We start from the raw sequence: 13,081 nt of genomic DNA, 5'->3' as shown, positions 1-13,081 counted from the left end.
AGTGGTGTCAATGCATTGTTGTTACTGGGGGCATTTGGGTGATGTCATTTGTTCACCAGTCATGCAGCTGTGCATTTTGAAGTCTATTGTCATTTCTTGGCAGATAGCACAAAATAGGATCAGTTATGCTTTGGAAGGGACCTTTCTGTGGTCCCCATTTATAAAAATAGATGATTTCTTTATCCTTTATCTCCAATTACAAATTGGCCTTCTTTTTTGTAGGCATTTTTTCATTTTGATGCAAAGTACCAAGTCCTATCCTATTTCCTAGATGAGAAATCTCCAAGTTATTTGAGATTACTTTTCCCTTCTTGATCACTGAGTCCTGTTGCTATTTTGTAGTAGCAGTATTCTTCTCCCTGTGATCAAGCTCTTAGCATCTCCTTCCTGTACTTTAGAATGCCCTTCTAAGACTCTCTGTCTTCACTCCTGCACTCACAAGAACTATGTACTGTGTCAAAAGGAAATCTGGATTATGTTACTCCCCTTAGTGTCCTTTAGAGATGCCACAATGCATACAAGTTAGGAACACACTTAACTTTCCACAGTGTGATTTAGGACACAATATGTCTGAAAAGACACACAATGGCTCAAGCAAAAGTATCATGGTTGTTTCATTCCCACCTGTTATTTCAAAAGGTTAACCTGTGATCAGTGTATACTTTTCTTTATATTAGGAAATATGTCTATGATATGTAGAAGAATACAGACGCTCACTCTATAGACCAGGGCTGGCTATTTTGTCTTCCTCCTTCCTCTCAAGAGGCATCAGATTTGGTGTTTGTCATTCCCACCTAGTTCTTTATATTTTTGTTTCATATGTATTTTCTAAGCTAACTAAAACATTATGTATATATTTGTAAATATATAAAACACACATATACCATATACTCACACACACAAACACACACATAACAGTTATTTAGATAGCTTTTATTCACTGTGTCCAAAATACCTGACAGGAAAAATTTAGAGGAGGGAAAGTTTATTTGGGATTAATGATTTCAGAGATCTCAGTCCATAGATGGCTGACTCCACTACTCTGGGCCCAAGGTGAATAACATATAATGGATGAAGGGCCCAGCAGAAGAAAGATGCTCAGCTCATTGTGAGATCAGGAAGCAGAGAGAGAGTGTGTGTGTGGGGAAGGAGTGGGAAGGAAGTGTCACAAGGAAGATGAACCCTTTTAGGGCATGCCCCCAGTGACTCTCCTCCTCTAGCCATGCCCCACATGTGTACAGTTACCACCCAGTCAGTCCATTCAAGCTAGGAAGGACTGACTAGGTTATAGCTCTCATAATTCAATCATTTTACCTCTGAACATTCCTGTATGACAGGAGCTTTGGGGGGCATCTCATAACCAAACCATCTATCTATCTATCTATCTATCTATCTATCTATCTATTAATTATCTATCTAATGAAAACATCTCCACCATTCTTTGGTGGATATGTATTGTGATCAAGAAATATATCCTTAATTATTTTAAGTTCCTGAGATTTTTTTTTATTTGAAGGAAAATATACTCTGTTCTGACTAATAAAATTTGTTTTTTTGTGGGTTTTGAGAACTGAAAGTCATGCAAAAGGATAATAGTTATGAAAATGAGATGGGGAATAAGCTAGATTCCAAAATGTCACCTATGATGCTAGGTGACAAAAAGAGAACATAAAGGTTGATGGCTTTTGTTATAAATATGAAAATGTTGACACAAACTTTTATTATAGTATTTTACTTTTTTTGAATAGTGAAGTATGCACGGGGTACTAAAAGGTGTTCATGCAGGCCTGTCTCCCTTGGCCCTTTCCCCAGCCATAGTAGGCCACTATTGCAGTCTGTATATATTCCATATATTCTTCTGTTGGATTACCCAAGTGGCAGTATAATAACCTTTTTTACTTTAAAAACATGAAAATAATAGATTGTGAACAGTAACATGTTTTCTTCTCAGAGATCTGTGACTTTCCACTGCTTACTCCCAGCTATCATAGCTGATATTTTTCAACTTATTGTCTTAGTCCATATGTTGTTACAACAAAATACCACAGATGGGGGGAGATCTATCTATCTATCTATCTATCTATCTATCTATCTATCTATAAATTATTTTTCATAATTATTAAGACTGGAAATCTCCTGATCAAGGGGCCAGAAATATCCTTGATCTCTGAGGACTACACTGTTTGCTTCTAGGCTGCCACCTCATTGCTGTGTCCTCTGGAAGGGATGGCCTTAGATGGCATAAGGGCTGGAAAGGCAAAAAAGGGCCAAAAGCTGTGTGAGGGCTTTTTTGTAAGGGTCTTAAGTCCCATTCATGAAGGAAGAGCTTTCACCATCTAATCAGCCTCTAAAGTCCACCCACCCCCAGTACTGTTGCATTGGGGATTAAGTTCATCATGATTTTAGAGGACACATGAATGTTCAAGCCATAGCACTCATGAGCGGGTGCTTTTTGGACACTGTCTCAGGCACCATTCAAGGCTCTGGGAGTGGAGGAATGAAAAAGATGGACAAAACCTACCTTGTTTAGGGAGAGCTTGCCTTTATTATAATAGAGATATAAGTAAAGATCTCCATGATAGACCAGAGGAGGGAGAAATGAATTTCTTCAAACACAATAAGAGGAAGATTTCCGGGAAAAGCGGATGTGTATCTGGACTTTAAGTGATTGGTAGAAGTTCAACGGGAAAAACTGGAAAGAAAAGATTCAATAGCACATTTGTACTGGAATTATTTTGGTTTTATTTCAATTGTGTGTTATCTATTGTACTAGGAAGTTCTATATTCAAGGTTACTATTGGCTTGAAAATTTGGCAACTTGTTTTCTTTTAAAAATGATTTGTTTTGTTTCTTAGGAGTCATTTTCTGATGACCTACTTTTTTTTTTTTGACCTGTTTATTTAGGTGAAATCGACATGAACATTTTTATAAATGTTTTTTATCTGATTTTTTTCCTTTTTTCTAAAATTCATAATAGTTTTTTCTTTGTTTCACTTTTTAAAAATAATTTTTTATGCATATGTTTTAATTTTATTTGCTTTAATGTCATTAGGTGCCTATGGTTGAAACTCCCAACTTTGGATTCATTCTAGAATTACTTGAAGAGCTTTACAAATGCCATTGACTAGGCACTATTTGTTTCTGAGGTTTAGTCTGGGCACCAAGATTTTCAAAAGCTCTTCAGGTGTTTTTCCTTTGCACTCAAACTTTAGAAACTATTGACTTAAGGAGTTTAGAAAGTAATTAAAACATGCTATTTTGGGAAAGTAAATAACTGTGGCTCACCTGAGTAGCGTGATCAATCTATCATCTTAAATTTCTTGTCTGGAATAAAGTGAAATAATTAGAATTGGGATAATATACATTGAAGTCCTCACATTTGATAAATATTTTTATCAAACCATAAAAGGAATTAAATGAAACCTATATATGGACAGAATAATTTCCAAGGCTTAGATTCCTGCAGGGATGGGATAAATTGTCTTATTATTGTATAGAGTTCAAACTCTATACAAAACAAATACAAGATTTGTTACAAATTAGTAAACTTGCTCACAGAGCCTGTTGGTGTTAGGTGAACATTGTTTTCAAAGTCTTCTTGACTTTGGCACCTATTTTTAATGTACTGAGTACACTGATACTATAAAGGAGGCCTTTGTTTACTCTAGTAACAAGATGTTGGACATGACCTAGTAAACTCCTACCTCCCGAACTATCAGAAAACCTCTAGAAAGATATGGAGCTGAACTCTATGCTTCTACTGTCTTTTCTTCTGTGATGCGATCTAGTTTGTATCCAGCTTACAATAAAAAACTGAAGGGAGGTTTAGCAATGTTTACTACGATTTCACTGTTCGGTTTTAAGTATCGCAAATACTATTGCAGTACATATTGCAAGACATGCCAGAATACAGCTATGTCTTGCAGTATGTACTGCACTAGAATTGTAGACTTCTGATATGCCTGTTAGCATGGTATCTGAAAATAGTGAAATTCAATGAAGAGAATATTTAATTAGAATTGAGTTCAAAGTCTAGATTTACAGTTTCTAAGCTGCTTTATCTCATCTCCAGCCTTAGTTTCTACATCTGGAAAATGGGAAAGAATTGAACTGAAGTTTAATGTTGGTTAATGAGATAAACTGTTTTAAATATTAACACATTGCCATTTTTCTGAAATAATAGATCACTAGTTTTGAAATAATGGTATTTGGGATGATATATGTGAGTCCCATTTAATGTAGCTGTATTTCTGAATTTCTGATGAACCAAATAAATTTCCTAGTAAAGGTGTTGGTAACATGCTTTTATCATAATAATAGATTTCATAATTTTTCATGCGCTTAGAGACGTTTTATAAAACTCAAAGATTCTTAACATTTAAGAAGGGAAAAATCAGAATGTTGATAATATAGATCTCACAATATAGTCAGGGCATAGAAACCAAAGTTTATACATATACAGTACCCACACAAAATGTACTGTAGGCCATGTTGACATGCAGATCAAAGTGGTTTATTCATCTAAAAATGCTTGTTGTGTTCCTCTATGTACTCAAATAAGATCATCATGGTGATAACCCCTCCTATTTTATGCAGCTTAAAATTGTTCTTAAAGATACAATTCAAATGTGGTCTACTTTATTATTATTCCTTTCTTCCCCCTTCAAAACAAATCCCTTCTCCACATTACTCAGCAAGCTGTCTCTACCCTGGTGGTTATTTTATAAAATATAAATATTTTACACATATTAAAAGTATCACTGCAGTTATATTTTAGGTATTAGATTGAAGGTTGCATGATTTCTGGTTAAGGAAGTCTGGCTCTGACATTAGAGGTATCTTCATTTTGGGGCAGGAGCTGTGGCTCAGCGGTAGAGCTCTCGCCTAGAATGTACGAGCCCCTGGGTTTGATCCTCAGCACCACATAAAAATGAAGAAATAAATAAAATAAAGGTATCATGTCCATCTATAACTTAAAAAAATAAACAAATATTTTTTAAAAAGTATCTTCATTTTAATTTCCACTTTTGTCTCTCAGCAGACAAAATTGTTTGTTCTTTACAAGCTCAATTTAGTTACCTGTGAGATGGGGACAAAAAGCTTCTACCTCAAAGGCTTGCTGAAATTAAGTGTCATAATATAAAATGCTGAAGATTGTAAGTGTTCAATAAGTGGTAGTGAATTTTTTATTGTTGTAATCATGTAAAAATGATACATAATTTCATAAAACCCCCTCCACTTGACACACTCTTCCAGGACCAAGACCATCACTTGGCATTTTGTGTAACTTTTTAAAATCTTTATTTTTTAGTTGTAGTTGGACACAATACCTTTGTTTTATTTATTTATTTTTATGTGGTGCTGAGGTCAAACCCAGGCGGGCCCTTTACTCCCCCAACCCATTTTGTATATGTTTAAGGAGAAGTTCATTAATAAATACTTGTTGACCAAATACAGTAGTTTTTGTCATTACTTGACTTTAAAAAAAAATAGCATTGGCATATATAAAAAATTCATAAAACATTTTTTCTAAATTATTTTGTTTTAAAATCCCTATAGGTACCTTCGAAGTTCATAACTGTCTTAAAATCTGAGGATTCCACCAAGATAATATGATAAGAACTCACAATGATTTGGAACCACATCCTACTTAAACTAATGTAAGACGTGCAGATTTCATGAGAGTGTGGTACAGCTGCAAACATTGCTTTCCCATTGGCATAGGCAGTAATGCCATCTCTGCCTCAGGAGGGAGGTGAGCAGACTGGCTGAGCCACATTACACCATATGATATGATGTAGATCATTACTGTTTACTGTTGAGTGTGCAAAATTACTTTTATACTTTTGAAGTACCATAATTTATTATTTTACCTTGTTGGGGGCATTTGTGTTTCTGGTGTGGATATTTTTTTTCAATTTCTGTTATATTTGGTTGTTTTTTACATTTCTTTTAAAGTTATTCAGGGACCCTCTCCCCTGGATTTGAATATGGAGTTACCTTATCAAAGCACCATGAAAAGAAAAGTTAGAAAGAAGAAAAAAAAGGGAATCATTACTGCAAATGTTGCTGGGACAAAATTTGAAATTGGTAAGTCTCCTCAGAATCATGGGATTTTAAAAATTGCTGGAAAAACTGATTTGGTGATGAAAACAACATAAAATTGCAGAGAGATAACTATCTTTTATGTAATGGGTTTTTAAGTGCTTCGTATAAAATTTCTGACATGCTGGAAGGATTCTTTTTCTATGCAGTGGAGGATGATATCCTTAAAAAGATCCTAAGTGGTTTCTAAAATTTCAGTTCAAACAAAAAGGCAGTTAAATAGCTTAGATGAAAAAAAAAAAAGTGAGAGTTTTAAACTTGACATTGTATTTTTCCTTAAAGCTCAACTTAGCTCTCTGAACTTTGATGTTCTTTATAAATGGGATTTAGACATGACTGACCCTAAAATTTGATTTTGTGTATATAAAGAAAGAATAGATCTTCTTCATTCCTCTTACACAACCTCCATGTTGTCAGCTCCACTGGTGTGTGTGCCCATGATACCCAGATTTAAGAAGCTTATCATACTCCCTGCTCCATAGCTGCCAGTTCTGTTTATCTCAAGTTCCTCTCTGTGAATTTTGAGAGGCCCCTGACAGTGGCTCTCATTTACTCAGGAATAGGTCTGCTCCTGAGCTGTTTGTAGACCAGTTAAAGAATTCTCCCAGGCTATGCTGCTATTGTCCTTGCCCTCTGTATGAGCTGTAGGTGGCACAACCCTCAGGATGCCAGAGCTCTGACAGGAGGCAGGAATGGACCTTTTCTTCAGTTCTTGTGTGTTTGCACATGATCACCTGGGGCTTGCATACAACCCCAGGTTTCACTTGGCCTCCCTGGGAAACAGCAACTCCATCTCAGCAGCTGTCTCCATTTCCCTCCCCTCCGTCACCCTATTTGCTGTTCTCTTCCTCATACTTGTCATGGACACTGCTGCATATAGAGTCCTTTCTTCTCAGCTAGCAAATGTTAGGAGGCCCTAGAACTTGAGACCAACAGGTGTGGGGTTATCAGTTTTCTATGTGAGCTAAGTCATTTCAACAATTGATACATCATAGATAGGGTACTAGTAAAAAAAGAAAAAAAAACATTAAAAACTTGTATAGTTTTTAATGCACTCTTATATAGTTCCTGCATCATTGTGTTCTGGTTCAGAATTCTGTAGGAACCCCCAAATTATGCTAAGTATATTGCTTATCTTTATTTTAAACTTGAAATTTGTTGGAAGAAAAAAATGTCAATATATTAACTGTGTTCAGAAAGGAATGCTTAAATAGTTTGTACTCAAAATGAAGTTTTTCTCTGGGTATTGATTTCCTCAGTAGAATGACAGAATTAGGTTGGAAGCACAGGAGGGGCCATATCTAAATTCTTCCTGTGAATTCTGCTACACTGGTTCATACTCAGAGTAAACAGAGATGACTTGGTTTCAGGAGCCAAAAATAATTTGAACTAGGGAGGTGGAAAATCCAAGATAGTTCTGAAGATCAGGTGCTATTTTACATTTGCCCTTTTGTACCTATCTCCAGGTCATGAAAAAGAAGTAAAAGTGAAATTTGTATCTCAGTCTTGTCTCAGCTGTTTTTTTTTTTTTTATTGTGCTAAAATTGACTACTTAACCCTTTGGGAGTTTATGTGCCTGTTAAATCTGAGAGGACTAAAACTAGGGTGTTGCGTACAACCTAATACAGTTCTTGGTTATTTTGAGAAAAATTTGTTCTTAGATAAAACTGTTTTAATTAGAATTGAAGTTATGCTACAAGTAATGCATTTTTTATAAATGAAATACTACATTAATTAGTTTGTATTATTTATGACATTATATATTACATATATAAATATTTCAGAAGTATTTTAATTCTGGTTTAACTATTTGTTTACAGTTCGCTTAGTAATAGATGAAATGGGATTTTTGAAAACTCCAGATGAGGATGAAACGAGTAACCTTATATGGTGTGATTCTGCTGTTCAGCAGGAGAAAATTGTAGAGCTGCAGAATTACCAGGTGGGACATTAATCACAACCAGTTTTTAGTATGAGGAAATTATATGGACTCCATCATGGTTTCTTTACATAGACCCTTAGTCTACTGACATAGTAGATTCCAGTTCTAGTTTACCTCAGCCTGTTTTGTTGCTTTGTGGTTGTGTTGACTCTGCATGGAGCCTGCATCTTTTTCAAAAAACTTAACTTTTAACCTCCTCTTTCTTTAAATTATATTTAGTAGGAAAAAATCCTTTTCCCAAGAATGTGTTCTGCATTACACATAAAGAAGAGATTGCACAGGGAGATCAAGAAATGGAACTATCTTGCAATGTTAGATATATGTAATTTGGCTTTTATTTTTAAAATGTAACATAAATTTTTATTCAGAAGAAAGTAGAAATCACATTGAAAAACTAAATACAAGGACTATATAAGTTGAAATTTTATATCATCCTTCTTCATTTGTTAATTTAGAGGATAATATATAAATGGCCAGTTTTTTCTACAAGGCCTATGTGTATTAAGGTAGTAAATGTAGTATGCCCAAAACAGTTTGGATATTGAATTACCACATATTCAACACAGGACATCATTTACCATCTATGTAAAATCTTTATCTGATTTCTTTAAAATTTTATAATTGTGTTCTGTATTATGACAGACTTCTTAAATCACAATTTAATTATAGATCATTTAATTTAAAATCCTTTACATTAACAATTTCTAGTTTATTAAAACAAAACTCAAAGGATGGATTTGATTGTATTTAGTATAAATAAATATATTCATTAATTCAATGAGAATATTAATATTTACTTTTTTTATTTTCCAGAGGATCAACCATTTTCCAGGAATGGGGGAGATCTGTAGAAAGGATTTCTTAGCAAGAAATATGACCAAGTAATCTTCATTTCCTTGTAATAGAGAAGAGCTGTTTAAGATTTTATACTGTGAATATTTTAGTGCTCTTTTATGAGTTTCCATTGATTTGAAATGATTTCTAGATGGAAGAGAATTTTAGAGCTAGAACAATCTTAACAGTTCCCTTGTTCTAGTCTTTCATTTTGCAGAGGAGGTAACTGAGAATCAGAGAAATGATTATCTTGCTCAAAGTCAAACAAATAGTTAATAACAGAGCTGGATCAGAATTCATCTCATAATCTCAGTACTCTTTTTACTGTAATTTGCTGTTTCTTTAGTATTAGAAGTTGTTCTTTTAAATGTGAGTAGTAGTCTATGTGGCATTCAATTGATACTTGCTTAGTTTTAGTTAAACTGTACAGTAACTAATTGGTTGCATTATATGCCGTAAATGTGTGTGTGTGTGTGTGTGTGTGTGTGTGCGTGCGTGCGTGTTCACACTGGTTATTGAACATCTAACATGTGCCAGGCACACAATACACAGATACAGGTATGCATGCTCACTCAGGGATGTACATGCATGTAAATTAATCTCTGAGGTCAGTAACAGTGTACTTTCACAGAAAAAATTGTTAACAAATACTTCAGTGTTTTTCTAGATGAACTGTAGAATGTTTATGTACTTTATACTTTTGTTGTTTTATGTTTTAGATTTTTTTTTCAGTTTAAGAATGTTGAGTGGTAAGAATTTACTAAAAGGAAAGAAGTCTATTCTTAAAGTATAGTAAATTTATGTTTATAATTAAGAACTATTAATGTGTGAAAGTTTATAATTTTTCATCTATTAATGATACAAAATTTTTTGTAGGTCTCGTATATGATCCAGAGGCTGCTAATTTTTAAGTAAAAAGATAATAAAACTTAGTTCCTGCCTAAAACTCACAATTTAATTAGAGAGTAAGAATAATACGAAGAGTCATGGTGTTCACAGATCACTATTAGAGAGAGCTCACACTATTCGGGGGTCAGAAAGGTACAGTTAAATATACAATGGATGTGGAAAATGTGTACAGGGCTTACCCTTTGAGAAGGTAAGGAGCTCACAGCAGACATAGCAGTGGGAGAAAATATGTGAAGACTTGAACCAGCCTGACATTTGGGCACCTTTAAGCAGTTTCTATGGTCATGTATGATGTTGCAAGACCCAGTCTGAGATGATGCTGGAGATTTATGCAAATGCAAGGACACATGTGCCATGTTATTATATTTTATTTCATCATTCATTCATCTTTTTATCTACTCAGCAAAAATGTTGTTTTTCATCTTGAAAGAGGAAATTATTGAATAAACTTAAGCAGAGAAATAATGTCTTAGAATCATGGTGGCACTCTGCATAATGAATTCAATGAAGGTAGGAGTAGAGGGAGAAAACTGTGAGATGATTGTCACTAGTTAAGAAGTAATGACCATCTAATGAACCACAGGAGTGTTAGTGGGAATGAGGAATGGAGAAGAAATCTGAGTGTTGTTAAAGATAAAATTAATGTGCCATCAGGGATATTAAAGAGATGGAATTGACTGAAAATGACTTTGATGTGAGTATTAAAGATGGGGAGGGGAGAGGCTTTCAGGATGATTCCCAGGTTTTTGACTTGGAATATTATGTAGGTAGCATGATTAGAAGGAATATAAGAAGAATAGGCTTCAGGGGAAATGGAATTTACCTCTGTAAAGTTTTGGGCATGTGTCTCGTTTGTCATTTAACACACTTATTAAGGACCTACTATGTACTATGAATGGTGTTGGGGTCTGGGTACATAAGTCATCAATAGCAGATCTATTGTTACTACAACATTCAACTGCAAGTGTGATAGTGCTATGAAGTGAAGGTTTGTAGTTCTAAACCTGTGTGTAGAACAGGAGCTCTGACCTAGTTAGGAAGGTATGGGAGAGTTTCCCTGAGGAAGTGATGTGGAAATTGATACATGAATGATGAATAGGACTTTATTGGTACAGATACTAGATAAGAAACATCCAGGCAGGAGGAACTGCATGGGCCAAGGTCATATGGTAGGAGAAAGCATAAATAATCAATATACTGAAATAATGTCAAGTGCAGTTGCAGCATAGAGGTGGATGGGGAACAGGGGAGAGATTAACTGAGGGTGAAGATGTTCAGAATTATGATCTTTATCTCCAAGCCATGGGGGAGGTAGGGGTAAGGAGACTAGGAGTGATGGTAGTTTGCCCAGATTCTCATTTTGTAAAGATGCTTTTGGCTGCTTTGTAGATAAAGAAGTTTGTGTGAGAGAGGTAAGAGGATAAAGGTAGCTCTGTGAGCAGGCTACTGCAGATGAGCAGTTTCTTATTACACAGAATCCATGGAATTCTCCCTATGGAAAAAGTAGTTTTCTAGAAGTTATAACCTAAACATAGAGTTAACTAAATTACTTATTTACTATCAGTAAGTCCATGACAAAATAGAAATTATCACAGATATCTTCTTAATTAAAACTGAGTATTTCTTTTGAGCTAGATAACTTAAATGGAGTAAGTATTCACTTGAATATATGCATGCTTTGCTCTTTTCCAAATATGTATGGTTAGTTTTTGAGATGTATTATTCTGATAAAAACTTTTACATGATCTAATTTCATAGAATTGTTAAATACATAATAAATTTAAAGGTGTTGGAAACAAAGACCGTGACATTAGCACTGTTATTTTGCTTTGTTTCAATTGTCTTTAATTTTCAAACCAACCTATGTTATTCTATTTTGTACTGAGATTATTTTAGTTCGTTGGCTTAAAATAGATTTGCCAGATGAAATGGGTAATTATTTTCTTTCTCTTAGGGGTAACTTTTTTATAGGATTCTCATGAGAAAGCACTTTTTAAATATAACTATATGAGTCTTCTGTTGTGTAACTCAAGTGACTGATATATTCCACACCCAGTCTTAGAATTTAGACTCTGATTCTGTGCAAGCATTATGCTAAGACTCCATTTTATTTTTAATCAATTTTGCTTGGGGAAGTGAAATTTCAGAAAAGACTTTTGGAAAAAAATTTTCTTTTAAAACAATCAGATTTTCATTAGTAGGCAATATTTAAAAAACCTTTCTCATAATTTCTTCATTTTACTTCTAAGTACGGAATTATTAACATTTGGGATTAATAAAGATTAAACATTTTAAGCTTATTATTATTTCTAAATTATGTGATCTAATAAAAGAGGTGACCTAATTTATAACAAACCAAAAGTATCAGGACCTACATCATAACTACGCAATCACATGTACAGATAGTGCATACAAATAATAATCAACACCTCTGTTGATTCAGATGCTTTCACATGGTTTCTCAGAAAAGCAGTTAAATTCTAAAAACAGTAGCATCAAAGGAAATTAGTTGTTCCCCATGGGTGACCCAGAAGTCACGTTTAAAGAGCCAGTGTGTCTGGCATTTGGCCTTGAGCTTCCTTGCCAGTTGGTGACTCACTCCCATGCCCTTGCCTCATATGCCATCTATGCACTCATCATTTTGTTTTGTGATTAACAGCCTTTCTCTGAATTCACTGGGGCAGAGACTATATTGCTTTTATGTTAATATTGCCAGTACCTGGCACAGTGTATAATCAAATAGATCTTTGGTGCAGTAATACGGAAATTAAATACATAATAGGGCAGAGATTTTGGTCTACGTTTTGCACTGATGGATCTAGAAAAGTGTAGACTAGTGTCTTGTACATAGTAGGTGCTTAATAGACATTTGTCGAACTGGGTCTATAAGTGAGTGAATCAATGAAGAATTGGAGAGAATTTAAATCATTGTAGTATCCCTAGCAGAGAAATAAAACAAAAAATTTTAATACAATTTATCTTTCATACTGTCTCTAATTTATAGAATGATCAAGTCTCGGCCTCTGGATTATACCTTTATTCCTCGAACATGGATCTTCCCTTCTGAATATACTCAATTCCAGAACTACGTGAAAGAGTTGAAGAAAAAACGGAAGCAGAAAACTTTTATAGTAAAACCAGCTAATGGTGCAATGGGTCATGGGTAGGTTTATTATTACCTGGAATATATAAAAGCTATAAAAATGGAAGGAAAGTAATAATGTGTATAATTACTCATGGTTGAGTACTGTTATGAAAAAATAATAAAAATTAAGTTTTTAATTACTGTTT

At 34.3% G+C, this 13,081-nt stretch overlaps 1 protein-coding gene across 4 annotated transcripts in view; it reads left to right on the top strand.

Annotated features, from left to right (window-relative positions):
* Ttll7 (tubulin tyrosine ligase like 7) overlaps positions 1-13,081 on the top strand; it is a 153,363-nt gene that overhangs the window by 61,883 nt on the left and 78,399 nt on the right. For 3 of the 4 annotated variants that reach the window (XM_071617985.1, XM_071617984.1, XM_071617981.1), the window contains exons 3-7: positions 5,560-5,755; positions 5,959-6,090; positions 7,926-8,047; positions 8,861-8,928; positions 12,795-12,953. In XM_071617985.1, coding sequence (XP_071474086.1) covers positions 5,731-5,755; positions 5,959-6,090; positions 7,926-8,047; positions 8,861-8,928; positions 12,795-12,953 — 506 coding nt within the window. In that variant the 5' untranslated portion in view covers positions 5,560-5,730. The remainder of the gene's footprint in view (positions 1-5,559; positions 5,756-5,958; positions 6,091-7,925; positions 8,048-8,860; positions 8,929-12,794; positions 12,954-13,081) is intronic. The other variant, XM_071617983.1, reaches the window with a different exon arrangement.

The sequence above is a fragment of the Marmota flaviventris genome, chromosome 10 (genome assembly GCF_047511675.1).
Source record: "Marmota flaviventris isolate mMarFla1 chromosome 10, mMarFla1.hap1, whole genome shotgun sequence".
In the NCBI taxonomy this organism is placed as follows: domain Eukaryota; kingdom Metazoa; phylum Chordata; class Mammalia; order Rodentia; family Sciuridae; genus Marmota; species Marmota flaviventris.
The sequence above is the reverse complement of the archived record's forward strand: the minus strand, read 5'-3'. Positions and strand labels throughout refer to the sequence as shown.